Source organism: Talpa europaea (assembly GCF_964194135.1).
Source record: "Talpa europaea genome assembly, chromosome: 7".
NCBI classification, from domain to species: Eukaryota; Metazoa; Chordata; class Mammalia; order Eulipotyphla; family Talpidae; genus Talpa; species Talpa europaea.
The window spans coordinates 76,912,455-76,926,011 of NC_140074.1; the positions used below are offsets into that span (position 1 = coordinate 76,912,455).

General features: G+C 38.6%; 1 protein-coding gene and 1 pseudogene across 6 annotated transcripts in view; one reads left to right on the forward strand and one right to left on the reverse strand.

Annotated features, from left to right (window-relative positions):
* The window catches only part of CDC14B (cell division cycle 14B), a gene marked incomplete at both ends in the record, with an annotated part of 95,916 nt that overhangs the window by 42,233 nt on the left and 40,126 nt on the right, over positions 1-13,557 (reverse strand). For 3 of the 5 annotated variants that reach the window (XM_084236538.1, XM_084236535.1, XM_084236536.1), the window contains 3 exons: positions 5,721-5,813; positions 8,969-9,044; positions 9,543-9,633. In XM_084236538.1, the coding sequence (XP_084092664.1) occupies positions 5,721-5,813; positions 8,969-9,044; positions 9,543-9,633 (260 nt within the window). Of the gene's footprint in view, positions 1-5,720; positions 5,814-8,968; positions 9,045-9,542; positions 9,634-11,017; positions 11,067-13,557 lie in introns of those variants that run through there. The other 2 variants (XM_084236537.1, XM_084236539.1) reach the window with 1 other exon arrangement.
* LOC311172932 (large ribosomal subunit protein uL23-like) lies at positions 1,235-1,780 on the forward strand (annotated as a pseudogene). The gene has a single exon. The product of its transcript is annotated as a large ribosomal subunit protein uL23-like (transcript).

Here is a 13,557-nt window from a genome sequence, read left to right on the forward strand (position 1 = left end):
TAGAAATCTGACTGTGGAAATGAGGCCACCAAAGGGAGGGTGGGAGCAGGAGAGAAAAATGGGGAGGGGGCACAATGGACCATGGTAGAGGACTGTGGGTGGCTTGGGGGTGGTGGCAGTGGTGTGGTAACCACACCTGAACAGTGTGATCCTATACCTCTAAATCATATGATACTGTAAGTCAATGTTTCCTTATTTTAAAAAAATTTAAATAAAAATAAATTTAAAAAATAACGAATGGGAAAGTACTGCACATTTTTAAGGTGTTTAGCAAATAAGTTCAAACTACTGAAACTTTTAGATATCAAATTACAAAATTTTATCTTGTGGCTATTTAATACATTTTACTTTGAAAACTAGCCATTAAAAGAAAACCACTCTCCATGCTGCCCTTTTCTGCAAGAAATTTGGTTTTGGGGTAACCAAGGAGCCCCCACTGGTTGAGGCAAAGAAAGCTCAATTCCCATAAGAGAAAGTCAGTGAATAAAGGATGAATGAAATAATTTAAAAAGCATTCTACCAAAAGCCCAATAAAATTATTGAGTGAGTCAAGTATTATCATAGTTGTTTAAAACACTAGAGGAGGGCCTCCCAGGTGGCGCAGCGGTTGAGCGCTGGGTTGCGAAGCTGCCCGCAGCCTCTGCGGCGCCGGTTCGATCCCCGGCTGCTCCCCGGCCACCGGAGGAGGGTCCCACATGGCGTGCAGACCTCTCCTGCCGCCCGCTGCTCCCCTCGGCAGTGTACTTCGGTCCTTCTGCCTGCTCTGCTACCCGCTCTGGCTCTGGTGAATTCTCTCACCCTCCCGGCTTCTGACTGTACCCAGTGCATGTATAAACCAAACAAACAAACAAACAAATAGATAAATAAAATAAGACATGCCTCTAGAAAATTAAATAAATAAATAAATAAATAAATAAATAAATAAATAAATAAAAGAAAAGAAAAAAAATAAAACACTAGAGGAACGGTTGGTAGGGAACTGAATACACAAACAGTTCCAAAATAACACTGTAAGAAAAATCATAAGTCATATGAAGAAAACCATACATTGAAGGAATTCAATGCTAGCACCGAATCTAACGGTCATTTTTAGTACCATTAATAGTAATCTAGGTATTATATGTGATGTATGTAACATGTGTCCCTAATGAACAAGTCTTTAGCTAAAACTTCTAATTCACAAGAAATACAGAGAATGAAAAAGTAAATAAAAAGATACCCCAAGTAAACCCTTTTCACGAAGATGGCGCCGAAAGCAAAGAAGGAAGCCCCTGCCCCTCCCAAAGCCGAGGCCAAGGCAAAAGCTTTGAAGGCCAAGAAAGCAGTGCTGAAAGGTGTCCACAGCCATAAGAAAGAGAAGATCCGCACTTCACTCACTTTTCGGAGGCCTGAGCTTTAACATTGCGACTCCTCCGAAGGCAACCCAAATATCCGCGGAAGAGCGCTCCCAGGAGAAATAAGCTTGACCACTATGCCATCATCAAGTTCCCTCTTACCACTGAGTCAGCCATAAAGAAAATAGAAGACAACAACACACTTGTGTTCATTGTGGATGTCAAGGCCAACAAGCACCAGATCAAACAGGCTGTGAAGAAGCTCTATGACATTGATGTGGCAAAGGTCAATACCCTGATCAGACCTGATGGAGAAAAGAAGGCCTATGTTCGACTGGCTCCTGACTATGATGCTTTGGATGTTGCCAACAAAATTGGGATCATCTAAACTGACTCCAGCTGGCTAATTCTAAATACAATTTTTCACCATTAAAAAAAAAAAAAAAGATACCCCAAGAAACCAGAGAAATTCAAAAGGTTGAACATTAGGTTTGGACTCTTCAATTAATCATAAAGGGCCAATGTGTGAGAGAGATTAAGGGTACAGTAAGTACAGATAGTATATAGTGCTGGTTTAGATATTATTTTGCACATTTTGATCACTTGGAGAAAATGGACATAATATGGAAATAAAGATGGTAAAATATGTACTAAAATGAAAGAACAGATCACTGAAAAAAGCAGGTGATAAAACTATCAGTAAACACAAAACTGTATGTGTGTGTTGCATAGACACACATACAGCTACTTCACCTTCTATAAATGTAAAAGGTGTTAAAAAAAAGAAAGGAAGGAGGGAGGAAAAACAGTTTTGAAGTTCCTCACTCAAGGGTACAAATCTGGTTTTGTACATGACATCTTTTTACAACAAAACAAAGATTCAAACTTTTATTTCCAAAATACTCTTAAACATGAATTGGTTTTAAAAACTTACTTTTTCTTACTTTTTACTTAAATTTCACCTTTACTTGAAATGAAAGGTTAAGTATGATCACCTCAAAATCTGGCTAGTTAATAACCACTGGCTTACCACAGAATGGGGCAGCAAATTTATCATTTGATAAAATGATATGGCTCCCTTACCTTTTTTGTAAAAGAAAACCTCGGTGATCTTTTATGTTCCTCAACTCTTCTACAATGAGTAGTGCAAAAGATGTTTAGCCATTTCAAATAGTAAATCCATTTACCAGCGCACATAAAATACAATACTAGGAAATACGCTGAAGACAAATGAATAGTGAAGCTACCCTCTCCCTTCTCACAATTACACCTGGCATCCAACCAGCTGATAAAAGGATTAAATGAACATGGGGGTCCTCCCTGGTAGCACAGGGGTTAAGTCTCAGCACTTTTACACTATTGCCGCTGCATCCTGAGTTTGATCTCAGGACAGGGAGCTAACCCACATGGCACAACAGACCTCTCCCGTCTTGCCAGCTGCTCCCCTTAGTAGTATATTTCAGTAGATCCACTGGTTCTGCTCCCCACTCTAACTCTGGTGAAACCTCTCATCCCGCCCACCTCTGACCTCACCCAAGTTCTTGTATGAATAATAAATAAATCTTTAAAAAATAATTTAAAAAATGAACATGGGCATATCAATCCTATTCTAAATATTTTAGTATTTTAAGTATTTGTAAAGTATAAACTGTTTTAGACAAATAAATAGCAGTAAAAATCTTTTACATTTATAGAAGGTGAAGTATATTTATGTGTGTATATGTTAAAAAAAACTAACACTTCATTTTCACACCCTCTCCTTTTGTGTACATAAGAATGATCAGAGCATACTTACTTGATGTACAATCTTTTGAGATATTTATATTTTCTATCTTATATAAGTGTTTTATATATAATACTTTCCTGGTACTATTAATAGATTTCCTTTTCTTAGAAGTTTTTCTCCTTTCCCTCACCTCACATCATTGAATCTCTAAGCTCTAACTTTAACCAGCCAGTCATGGCTGCAATGACTTTTGCTAGAGCCAAGAGCTGTCATTCTCCTGCCAAGTTGGCTTTTAATTGAGTAGAGGAATAAACTCAAGTTAATGTCCAAATTGCTTACGAGGCACTTTCCTAACCAATCAAGACAGTGCTACCTAAGAGCACAAAATCCTTGCAGGATTTCCAAACCTAAAAATACATTAACCATAGAAAGATAAACATCTGTATGCCAAAATACAACCATAAACAAAGTCAAAAGGCAAACACCAAACTGGGAACAAATACACGAACAAATTTTCAATAAATATGTGAAGGGGATATTGCTTTTTCACTAGCAGTAAAAAACAGCAGCAACAATATTTTTAAAAAGAGGTTTCTTATTTATAAATCATCAAATGCTGCAATTTAAAAACAACCCTTAAGTTTCCACCATGCCACAGTCACCATCTTGGGGACATATCATCTGACCAGGGACAACTGAATTAACCAAAGGTAGCTGAGGATCACGTTCTCTTAGATGGACCAGCTAGAATCATCCAGGTTTTCTCCTGGGCAGTGCAGGGACTTCAATATCAGACAAAGGCCATTTCTTCAGGGTCCATAGTTAATTATCTCAAGGAATTCTGGTTATACTTAATTAACCCAAAGAATTCCGGCTATGCTCCTTTTTCTGCAAAGCTGTCAGGATTTACTATAATCCATAGCATTCTTCTCCCCAGTAGTCCAACTAGGGAAACAAATGAACCAGTTAAAACTGCAATCTCTCCATACTCTCTTTCTTGGTACCATGCATAGCCTCTCCTACCCACCCCAAGGATTTTTTCTGCAAGGCGTAATAAACACTAGGAGTGAGAGGAAACACACACACACACACACACACACACACACACACGCCAAATACGGGTAAGCTTCAGAAAGCAAATTTTAATAAACATAATTACAACTTGTGTTTCATATGTTCAGATTATGAAATTTAAAGTTATCTCATAAACATCTCTCTCAAGCAGTTTTGTGAGCACAACTTAGAAAACAAAACCAGAAAAGGTCTTAACCGTTGTTGCTAATGATATACCTTAGATGTAAAACAAAGCTTCATTAAATTTTGAGGTGCAATTTCAACCAGTACTAAAACTTCTAGTCTGATCAAACTATATACCAAAAATATTTTTTAAAAGGGAGGAGAACATGACAGAGGCAAATGGCAAGATGGGGGAAGAAAGAACTTATCTAACAAATTCAAAAAACAACTTTTTTTTAAATCTAGGAAAATAACATATTAATAGTGGGTGGAAATGGAAGAAACATCCAGTGAATAGAGAGCTAGCTTCCACAACACCAGAAAGATGGGGGCCTACTCTGTAGAAGCTTATAGCATACTCAGAAATGATACTCAGAAATGATAGCTGCTTCGGTACTCCTGCAACTTAATGAACTAAGTGATAGATAAAATTTAACTCTTAAAAAAAAAATCTCCCATGATAGTAGAAATAATGATTTTTTGCAACTCATTTAAATACTGGCTATTCCAAAGCATATATCTCATGACACAAATAGATTATATAATAATCTATGTAGTATGCTACCCATTTTCCTTCAATACTGACATGCCACAACCGCCTGTTAGATGTTTTAGTGGGAATAAAAAATGATCTGAGAATAATACCTTAGCTAAGAAAAAACTGCCTATATTCAAATTATAAAGCACTCTTACTTCTTATTATGCACTTTGATATTTTCCTTAAAAGTACAACTTCACTAAACAGATCAGAAGTGAATAAAAGTAGTTTGGGGCATTACTTCTGATTAAGTGACATAATACATACAAAGATGTTCATAGGAGTTGGTCTTTGTATTTTTTTTAACAACAGTTTAGACACAACTAAGTTAATAAGAAGGGGACCTCCCTCGTGGCACAGGTGTTAAAGTCTCTGCAGTATCAAGCTATTTCCAGCCACTATGGCCTGAGTTCCATGCCCCGCCAGAGAGCGATCCACATGGCCTAGCAGACCTCTCCTGTCTCACCCACTGCTCCCCTCAGCAGAGTGTCTCAGTGGATCAGCCTGTTCTGCTCTCCACTCTGTCTCTGGTGGATCCTCTCTCTCTCTCTCTCTCTCTCTCTCTCTCTCTCTCTCTCTCTCTCACACACACACACACACACACTTGGAACCTCTGGCTTACATCCCAATTCTTGAATGCATAAATAAATAAAAATAAATATATTTTTTTAAAAAGTTAATAAGAAGGTACAAAGACTTCCCATATATCTCTCAGCCTACATATGTACAGCCTCCCGCATTGGTCAATTTTAAAAAGCAAAACTGTCTTTCTCGGGAAAACTGAAGACATTACCTTAGAAAAACTTTCAAATTCCAATCACAAATTTAAAGTACCACCATTGTACACATCTTCACTAATACATTAACAAATTAATTAAATACTTACCATATAACATCCCACAAGGAAAGCAGCATTTGCTTGTTTCCTCTGATCAGGGCCGGTAAAATGAATTATTTTCTTCCTTATCATTGTAACTGTCTGCATAAAGATAAACCAGCTTTAGTATTTCTTCTCAATTTCATGTTTTCTCAAACTTTAATTTGTGATGATGAAAAATTCCAAATCTCATAATACATAAGCATTATATTAGCAAGATCTTTAAAAATATTAAATTTGATTCCCAAAACACAATGTACCTTCTTTCCCATAAAATACAAATTCTTGGATTAGAATGTATGTACAATTAAGGAGGAGGGGAAGACATATGAACTGGCTTACTGACTACTCTGTAAGTAGTAAAAAGCTGGAAAAGGTAGTGGAAGAGAGCTTGTCTTTTCTTTTGCTACTTTTTTGAAAAAATCTAGTCCCCAAACCTTTAAGTTTCTAACAAACAACTTATTTTTGCTTGTTTTTATATACCTTTTCATTTTAAGTTAAAGGTGGGGCAGGATGAAGGTGGTACAGAGACAACAGAGCAAGCTTAAGTAGGGCTCTCCCAGGTTGTGCTAATATTCTGTTCTTGATCTGATTATCAAGATAATTGATTACCACGTATATTCAGCTTATGAAAATTCATTGAGATGTATATTCCAATCTGCACATATTTCTAAAGATACAATACTAAATTTAAAAACAAACAGGAAATGACTAGTTAACATTTCCCCACCTGTACTCCACTAATTTGAGTGGAAATGATTTCAGGTAAGGGTAAGGAACAGAACATACGCAGTTCAGTTAAGTACATACTCCTTGGCTTCTGTGAGTCAGTGATCATTGTGTACACATTTTCCTTTAGTTGTTGACATGGAGTAAGACATCCAAGTTGGTTTTAAAAAAACAAAAAGAAAACCGAAGCAGCCACCAAACAGCACAAGCACAATACACTCAATTAAAGCTCTAGACACACTTTTACCACTTTTAAGTGAATAGGCAGTAATGGTTTGATCTAGTCAAATGATCAACGTACTGCAAGTTCTTCCAGTTAAGTGTGGAAAAAAAATTAATTAAAAAAGGACCTATATATACTTGGTTGACCCAAAGGATAAAATTCCATTGGTGGCTGAGTACAAGTGAAAAATTTCTTACAAAATTATAGCAAAGAAACACAAGGGAAGGGAAAGGAAATTGTTTTTAGCTTCCTAACCCCAGTGAACAAAAGGCCTGACACTGGCAAATGGAAAAGGAGAGGAGGAACTTAACTACACAAGGCAATAAATGCTTAGATGCCTATTCAAGAGAAGAATAAAGTACAGAAAGGTATCTACATTTGTGTATAAATCTACAGTGAATACACCTATAATACAAAAGGGTATATTACTTTCATTTTACATATTAATAACTCATCTGACAGATGCTTCTAAAACTTATGAGATGGAATTTTAGGTTTGATGCTCAATGGCAGAGAAAAAAAATCTGCCTGCTCACCCATAAAATTTTTATATAACTTAATTTTTATTGAAAATAAATTTTATCTGAATTCAAAAGTGTAACAAAGGATCATATATCATGATCAAGTGGAATTTATTGCAGGGATTCAAGGATGGTTCAATACCCAAAAATCAATCAATGTAACTTAGCATATCAACAAAATAAAAGGTAAAATTCATGTGATCATATCAATAGATGCAGAGAAAGCATATGACAAGATTCAACATTCACTTAGGATAAAAAATCTCACTAAAATGGGAATAGAAGGAAAATACCTCAACATAGCAAAGGCCACATATGACAAACCCATAGCTGACATCATGTTCAATAGAGAAAAACTAAAATCTTTTCCTCTGAGATCAGGCAAGATCAAGGCTATTTACTCTTACCACTATTATTCAATATAGTATTGAAAGACTTAGCTCAAGCAATTAGACAAGACAAAAGAAATAAAAGGAATCCAAATTGGAAAGAAGTAAAACTACCATATTTGCAAATGACATGATAATATACATAGAAAATCCTAAATACTCTACCTAAAAACTGTAAGAAGCAATAAATCAGTAAAGTGCAGACTACAGAGCCAATATACAAAATCTTGCCATTTGTGACAACATGTATGAAATTGGAGGGAATCATGCTAAGCAAAACAAATCAGAAGGAAAAAGACAAGTGCTGGATGGTTTCACTCGTGCGGAATATAAAGAAACCAAGTAAAGAAACAAACAAAACCAAACTAAAACAAACCCTCGGAGTCTGACTTAGAGAACTGAGGCTGCTTTTCTATTTCTTAGTGGGACTGGGTGGGGATGGGTTGAGAGGCAAAGAATAGAGGGGGTGTAGTAGCCTGGTGGAGGGTTACTAGTACTCTGCTAATGGAATCACACATCGGAAGAACCTGTACTCCTAAAACGTGTATGTGGGGCTCTAAACCAATGTTACTCAATTATAAAAATAATTTTTAAATAAAAAGAAGATTTTTTTTTCCGGTTTAATAGTCCTATAAGTAATCAATTGAATAAGTAAAGTAGATTTCAAAAAGTACATGCCGCATATTCAGTATATTCTCGTTGAGAATGTATAGTGACTAATGTGGAATTGCAAACAGTACATAAACAGTTCTTATTATGCATGACTAAGTCAAAGTCTTTAAAATAAATGAATGAGATCTAAATTCAAATTAATAGAAATATACTTTTGCAACTCTCAGTGACATATAACTTTAAAGATAAACTATTTGCCTTACCTTTCCCTGTTCCTATGTGTAAAGGGTAAAGGTGAAGTCTTAAGTATTACATAATCATGGGAGATATAAGATAGAATGGGAGGATGTAAGATGAGCCAATTTTTCTGTATTCATTTGCTAGCACTCCCTATGAAAGTGAAGGCAGAAAAAACAATGACTAAAGCAAGACAAGTTTCTCTTGTTAGGTTTCAGTTCCATTAGGTCAGATAGTAGGAGGCTGACTTTATTAACCAGTTTTCTCTTGGGCTTTTCAAGTATTTGAATATCACCAATCCAAACCAGAAGCAAATGACTCAAATTTAATTGTTCAATCAAAAGTCTGGACAACAAATATACACACTATGACTTTATAGAACAAAAAATAAGTACCAAACACTACTGCATAGGGAAAAATGACATTTCCTTTGTTTTTTTTTTTCCCGTTTCCTTTTTAAAAATGGATGTTTCCTTACTTTTGTCCCTCTCCAACATCAGGCTTGCAATGATTACTTAAATCAAATCTTAAGTAAAAAGACTTTACCTTCAATTTCTTATTTATCTTGCAACAATATCTGTAAACCATTGCCAGATTGAGTGGTCCAAAATCTGCGTAGAAGCTTTAAAAATGGAAAACAAAAACATACGTATATTCTAGATGTTTTGAATATAAATATTTTTAGGAGCTACAAGATCAAATTAAGAAAAAAAAGACACCAAATTGTGCGTTACTACTGAAAGAAATATTCTGGTAAGCAATGCTTGTTAAAAAAATGACAAGTGCTACAATGCCTAAGTATAACCTCGAATAATATATGAAAATACCTTCTGAACAAAAAGATTGTTTTTCCTCTCCACTGGCAAAAACACAACTTACTTAGAACACCAGTTAATATCTTATACTGTAATCCATTTAAATTTCATATGTAAATTAAGAAAGTTCTTCTCACTTTGTTTTTCCCCTATGGGTCTATTTTATTATCAAAGGTTTAGAAATCATCCGTCAGCTATTAATCAACAGATTAATTTTTCAAGGCTATCCTATTTATAAACATACCTTTAGAGTCTTCAAATTAAAAAAAAAAGATACTAACAATCTTTTAAAAAGCAATACTTACCTCTCATATTCAAGTTCATTATCTATGCTGAAATAATGTATATTTGATGAACTCTTTGGTCTGCTGTAGAGAATGGCAAAACAAAGGCGATCTGAAATGGAAAAATGGCAATGTTCCTTCCTTCAGGTTATTAAAAAAACGTTTTGTATATCATGATGCAACTCTTTTCAGATGAAGTAAAAAAAATTTTCCCATGCATGTTTCCGATAGTAAGGTTGTCAATGGTAAATTTCAAAATATTCTGGCTATTTTGGTGAGCAATAATAAGCAATTTTTTAAGGGAGCAACTGTCTTAAACTGTAAGTTTCAATAGTGTTAGTGACCTTATGTAGCAATATGGCTTGACTTCTGGAGACCTCTCATCGCACAATTTTAGTTCCTAAGTGACCTAAGAAATTTTAGAAAAATTCAGCATGCCTTTGGTGGCTCGTCATCAAGTTATGTGATGGCTACTGTTTTGCTATGCTTTCAAGATATATCCTTAAAAGTCACTTAAAAAATGTATTTTTCTTAAATGGAGGAAGAATGGTATCAAAACTGCTTCCAAAACAATGTTCAGAGCTATAGAACACAAACAACAAAACAAACCATATATGCTAATCCAAATGTTCTTAGGGAACACTACTTTTTTATTTGGAATCACTACTTTTGTAGTGATTTTTATAATGAGACAACTATTAAAACAGAAGCAATGAGAGGTTTCTACATGATGAGTAAGTGTGAGATGAACTTCGTGTTGCACAAATGCAGTTAGGCTGCTGTGAAGTTTAGCAAGAACAGTGCAGGGCAGTAACGCTGGGACTCCACCCATCTTCCCCCTCCCCACCCACCCGACTGAAAAAAAAAAGTTGCCTAAAAATCCTCAGTGAAAGAAAGTCTTCCTCAGTACTAGTACTAGTACTAGCAGAACTGGTGGAATACTTACTACCAACTTGTGACAAAAACAAGACAGCCTTATAAAAAGTAAGACACAAAAGGATGCCATCCTTTACCCAGATGGTAATTTAAACATTTTTGTCTTCGCTCACACAATTGTTGGATGTATTTCCTTGTCAACTCCACAACTGAAAAAGTCTTGCCACCGTAACACTCGCACGCATGATGGAACTTATTCCTTTCCAGCTACTAATGACCCTTGATCCCTGTGCACAGTGAAGGAGGCGTCTGCTCCCTCGGGTGCAGAGATTCAATGCAATTCCCCGTGACGGGTGTGAGGACGCGAGGGTCCGAGTGCAGTGTGGGGCGATCAGCGGAGTCTCCCCAGAGCAAGCCCGCGAGCCTGGGAACTGGGAGTCCGGGACCACCCACACCCATGAAAAGCACGCGCCCTGGCTCAAGTTCAAAGACCCCTCTCCACAGCGCTCGGGGCCTCCGCCACGGCCGGGCGCCGCCCTGTACCCTCAGGATAGGGGGCGTCGGGGCTGGGGCTGGGGCTGGGGGCCACCTAGGAGCAGCAAACCCCGCTCCGCACTCACCTTTGATCACCTCAGCCAGCAGAGGGGTGCCGGCGCCCTCCCGGCTCATGACTCCAGAGCATCTGGAAGGCGGGGCAGGGGCCAAGGACCGGGCGGCCAGGGACAGCCAGCCGCTGAGAGAGGAGGCGCCGCGACCACACCCCCGAAGTTTAAACAACAGAAACTTTAAAGGGCCGCGCCCCAGCGCTGGCACGGCTGCACCCCGCGGCCGCCCACCGCAACGAAGCAGGACGAGTCAACCCCGGAAGTTCAAAACTTCGCGAATGGCCCCAAATGGGGCGGCGGGGGCGCAGCGGGGAGAGAGACGCGGAAACCACCCCAGCCCCGGCCCTCTTCGCCCCACCTCTGGGAAGTGCGCGTGGGCAGCGCAGCGCGGGCCGCCCCGGCGCCGGAGCGCGGCCGAGTCGGACTGCGCAGAGCGGCGGCGAAGCGGAGCCCGGCCCGCTGGAGAGGGCAGCGGCTTCCACCGTGGAGAAAAGGACGTGTGCGCAGGAAGAGCGGACTCAGCCGCGAACCAGCCCGGGACCGGGACGCCCTCCGCGGCCGCCAGGGGCCGCTGCAGCCGGCGCGCGGGGAGGCGGGATCAGGGCCTCGCGGCCGCCGGGCACCAGGCCTCCCGCGCAGGCCGAGGCGCCCTCAGGTGCCCGCGCAGGGCGGAGCCCGCCCGGCCCCAGTGCTGCTCTCCTTCAAAGCCCAAGTCTTCGAAATGGCTCAAGGGTAAGCTCGTGATGCCGTTCAAGGCCTTAGATCCGCCTCATAAAAGTATCTGGATGTTTGGAAAATAAAAATTCTGCCAAAATACTAAGCATTTTCTAAACCTATGTTCCTGAGTTAGTCTTCAGTGGGGGGAAATTGGATCTAGTATGACTGCAAAGTTAACACACGGAATGTAAAATGAAAACATGGCAATGTCAAGAGATAAAATGGAAAAAAATATTTTAAATTCATCTCAAAAAGATAGTCAGCTTCAATTTTATATTGCATAATAGCAAAAAAGCAAATTAATACTACAAGATACTATTTTTCCTTCAGACTCGCAAAACTAAAGTTTAAAGGCACTGTGTTCGTGAGGTTGTGGAGAAATAGTTACTCTCTCACATGGACTGTGGAAAGGAAAATAAAGTGGGACAACCTCCACGAAGGGGTAATTTGACAGATTTTCAAGATTAAAAATTAAAATCTGGCAAGATTGTGAAGACAGACTGCTAAGTACCACATTATTAAAAAGATTTATTTATTTATGCATACATGAGCTGAGGTACACACCATAGGTGGGGGGGAGACAGAAGGGGGAGAGGGAGGACGGGGGTGGGGCGGGGGGAGAGGATTCACCAGAGCCAAGAGCAGGGAACAGAACAGGCAGACTGACTGAAATACACTGCTGAGGGGAGCAGCAGGTGAGACAGGAGAGGTCTGCTACGCCATTTGGGTTGCTCCCTGGCCTGCTGGGGATAGAACTTGTGCTACAGTGGCTGCAGATAGCTTGATAGTGCCCTTGCACCACCAGGGAGGTCCCCAGTACCACCACTTACTTATACATGCATATTGAAAGCCTATTTATGCATATACTATATGAAGTCTTGCATAGCAAAGGATATACAAGAAACTGGTAGTAGTTGATGTCTCTACAAAGGGGAATTGGGCATCTGGAAATAGGGAAAGTTATGAGAGGTTTATGCTTTTTTATACTTTTGAAATTTTGTACCATATGTTACCTATTCAAAATTAAGAAGATTTTGAAAAGTGAACTTGCAGGTTAATAATTTTTTCCCAAAGTTGATCTTCATCAGACAGGAAATGTATAGTATGCATCATATAAGGCTACTTGGAAAATGTCCTGTGCTCCTTCGCACATATTTAAACAAGAGAGTTGGATTGTAATCTCTTTTGGTCACTACAATCTCTTGAAATCCAGTTTCTTTTAACAAACCCAAATAAACCTGGAAAGAGGTAGATGGAAGTAGGAAGGGGTTTCCCCTCCAGGTTCAAACCAGAAATTCATTTCCCCAGGGAATATTTTAGGAATGGGTAGAGGGAAGGGTGTTACCACTTTTTTGATCTCCAATTATTTCTACACAATGTATTTCCAATGGCAGGAGCTAAGAGTTATGTTTTTATTTCTATTCCAGGTTTCTAGAAACCTGAAGCCAAAAACAACTAGTTATGTTCTGCTTAAAAGCTTATGATTAAACTTATAATCCCCTTGTGTAACTATGTATCCTCCTTTTAATGTGTTTGTTGTCAAAACAGAAAACTGGGCCACTGAAGTAATAAACTTTTTGACTATATATTCCTATCACATAATGTTACCACTCTTGGTTCTTTGATAATGTGATACAGTGGAAGGAAATAAAATCAACAGAGATGAGGGTTTTAAAATACTAGCAAAACATTCAAAATCCATCCTTGTGACAAACTTATCTGAAGTTCTTATTTAGCTTTTGGAGCTCCAGTTGACTACTTCCTTTAATAAATTTTTTTTTTAAGATTTATTTATTTATTTATTCATACAAGCACTGGGTACAATCAGAAGTGTGGGA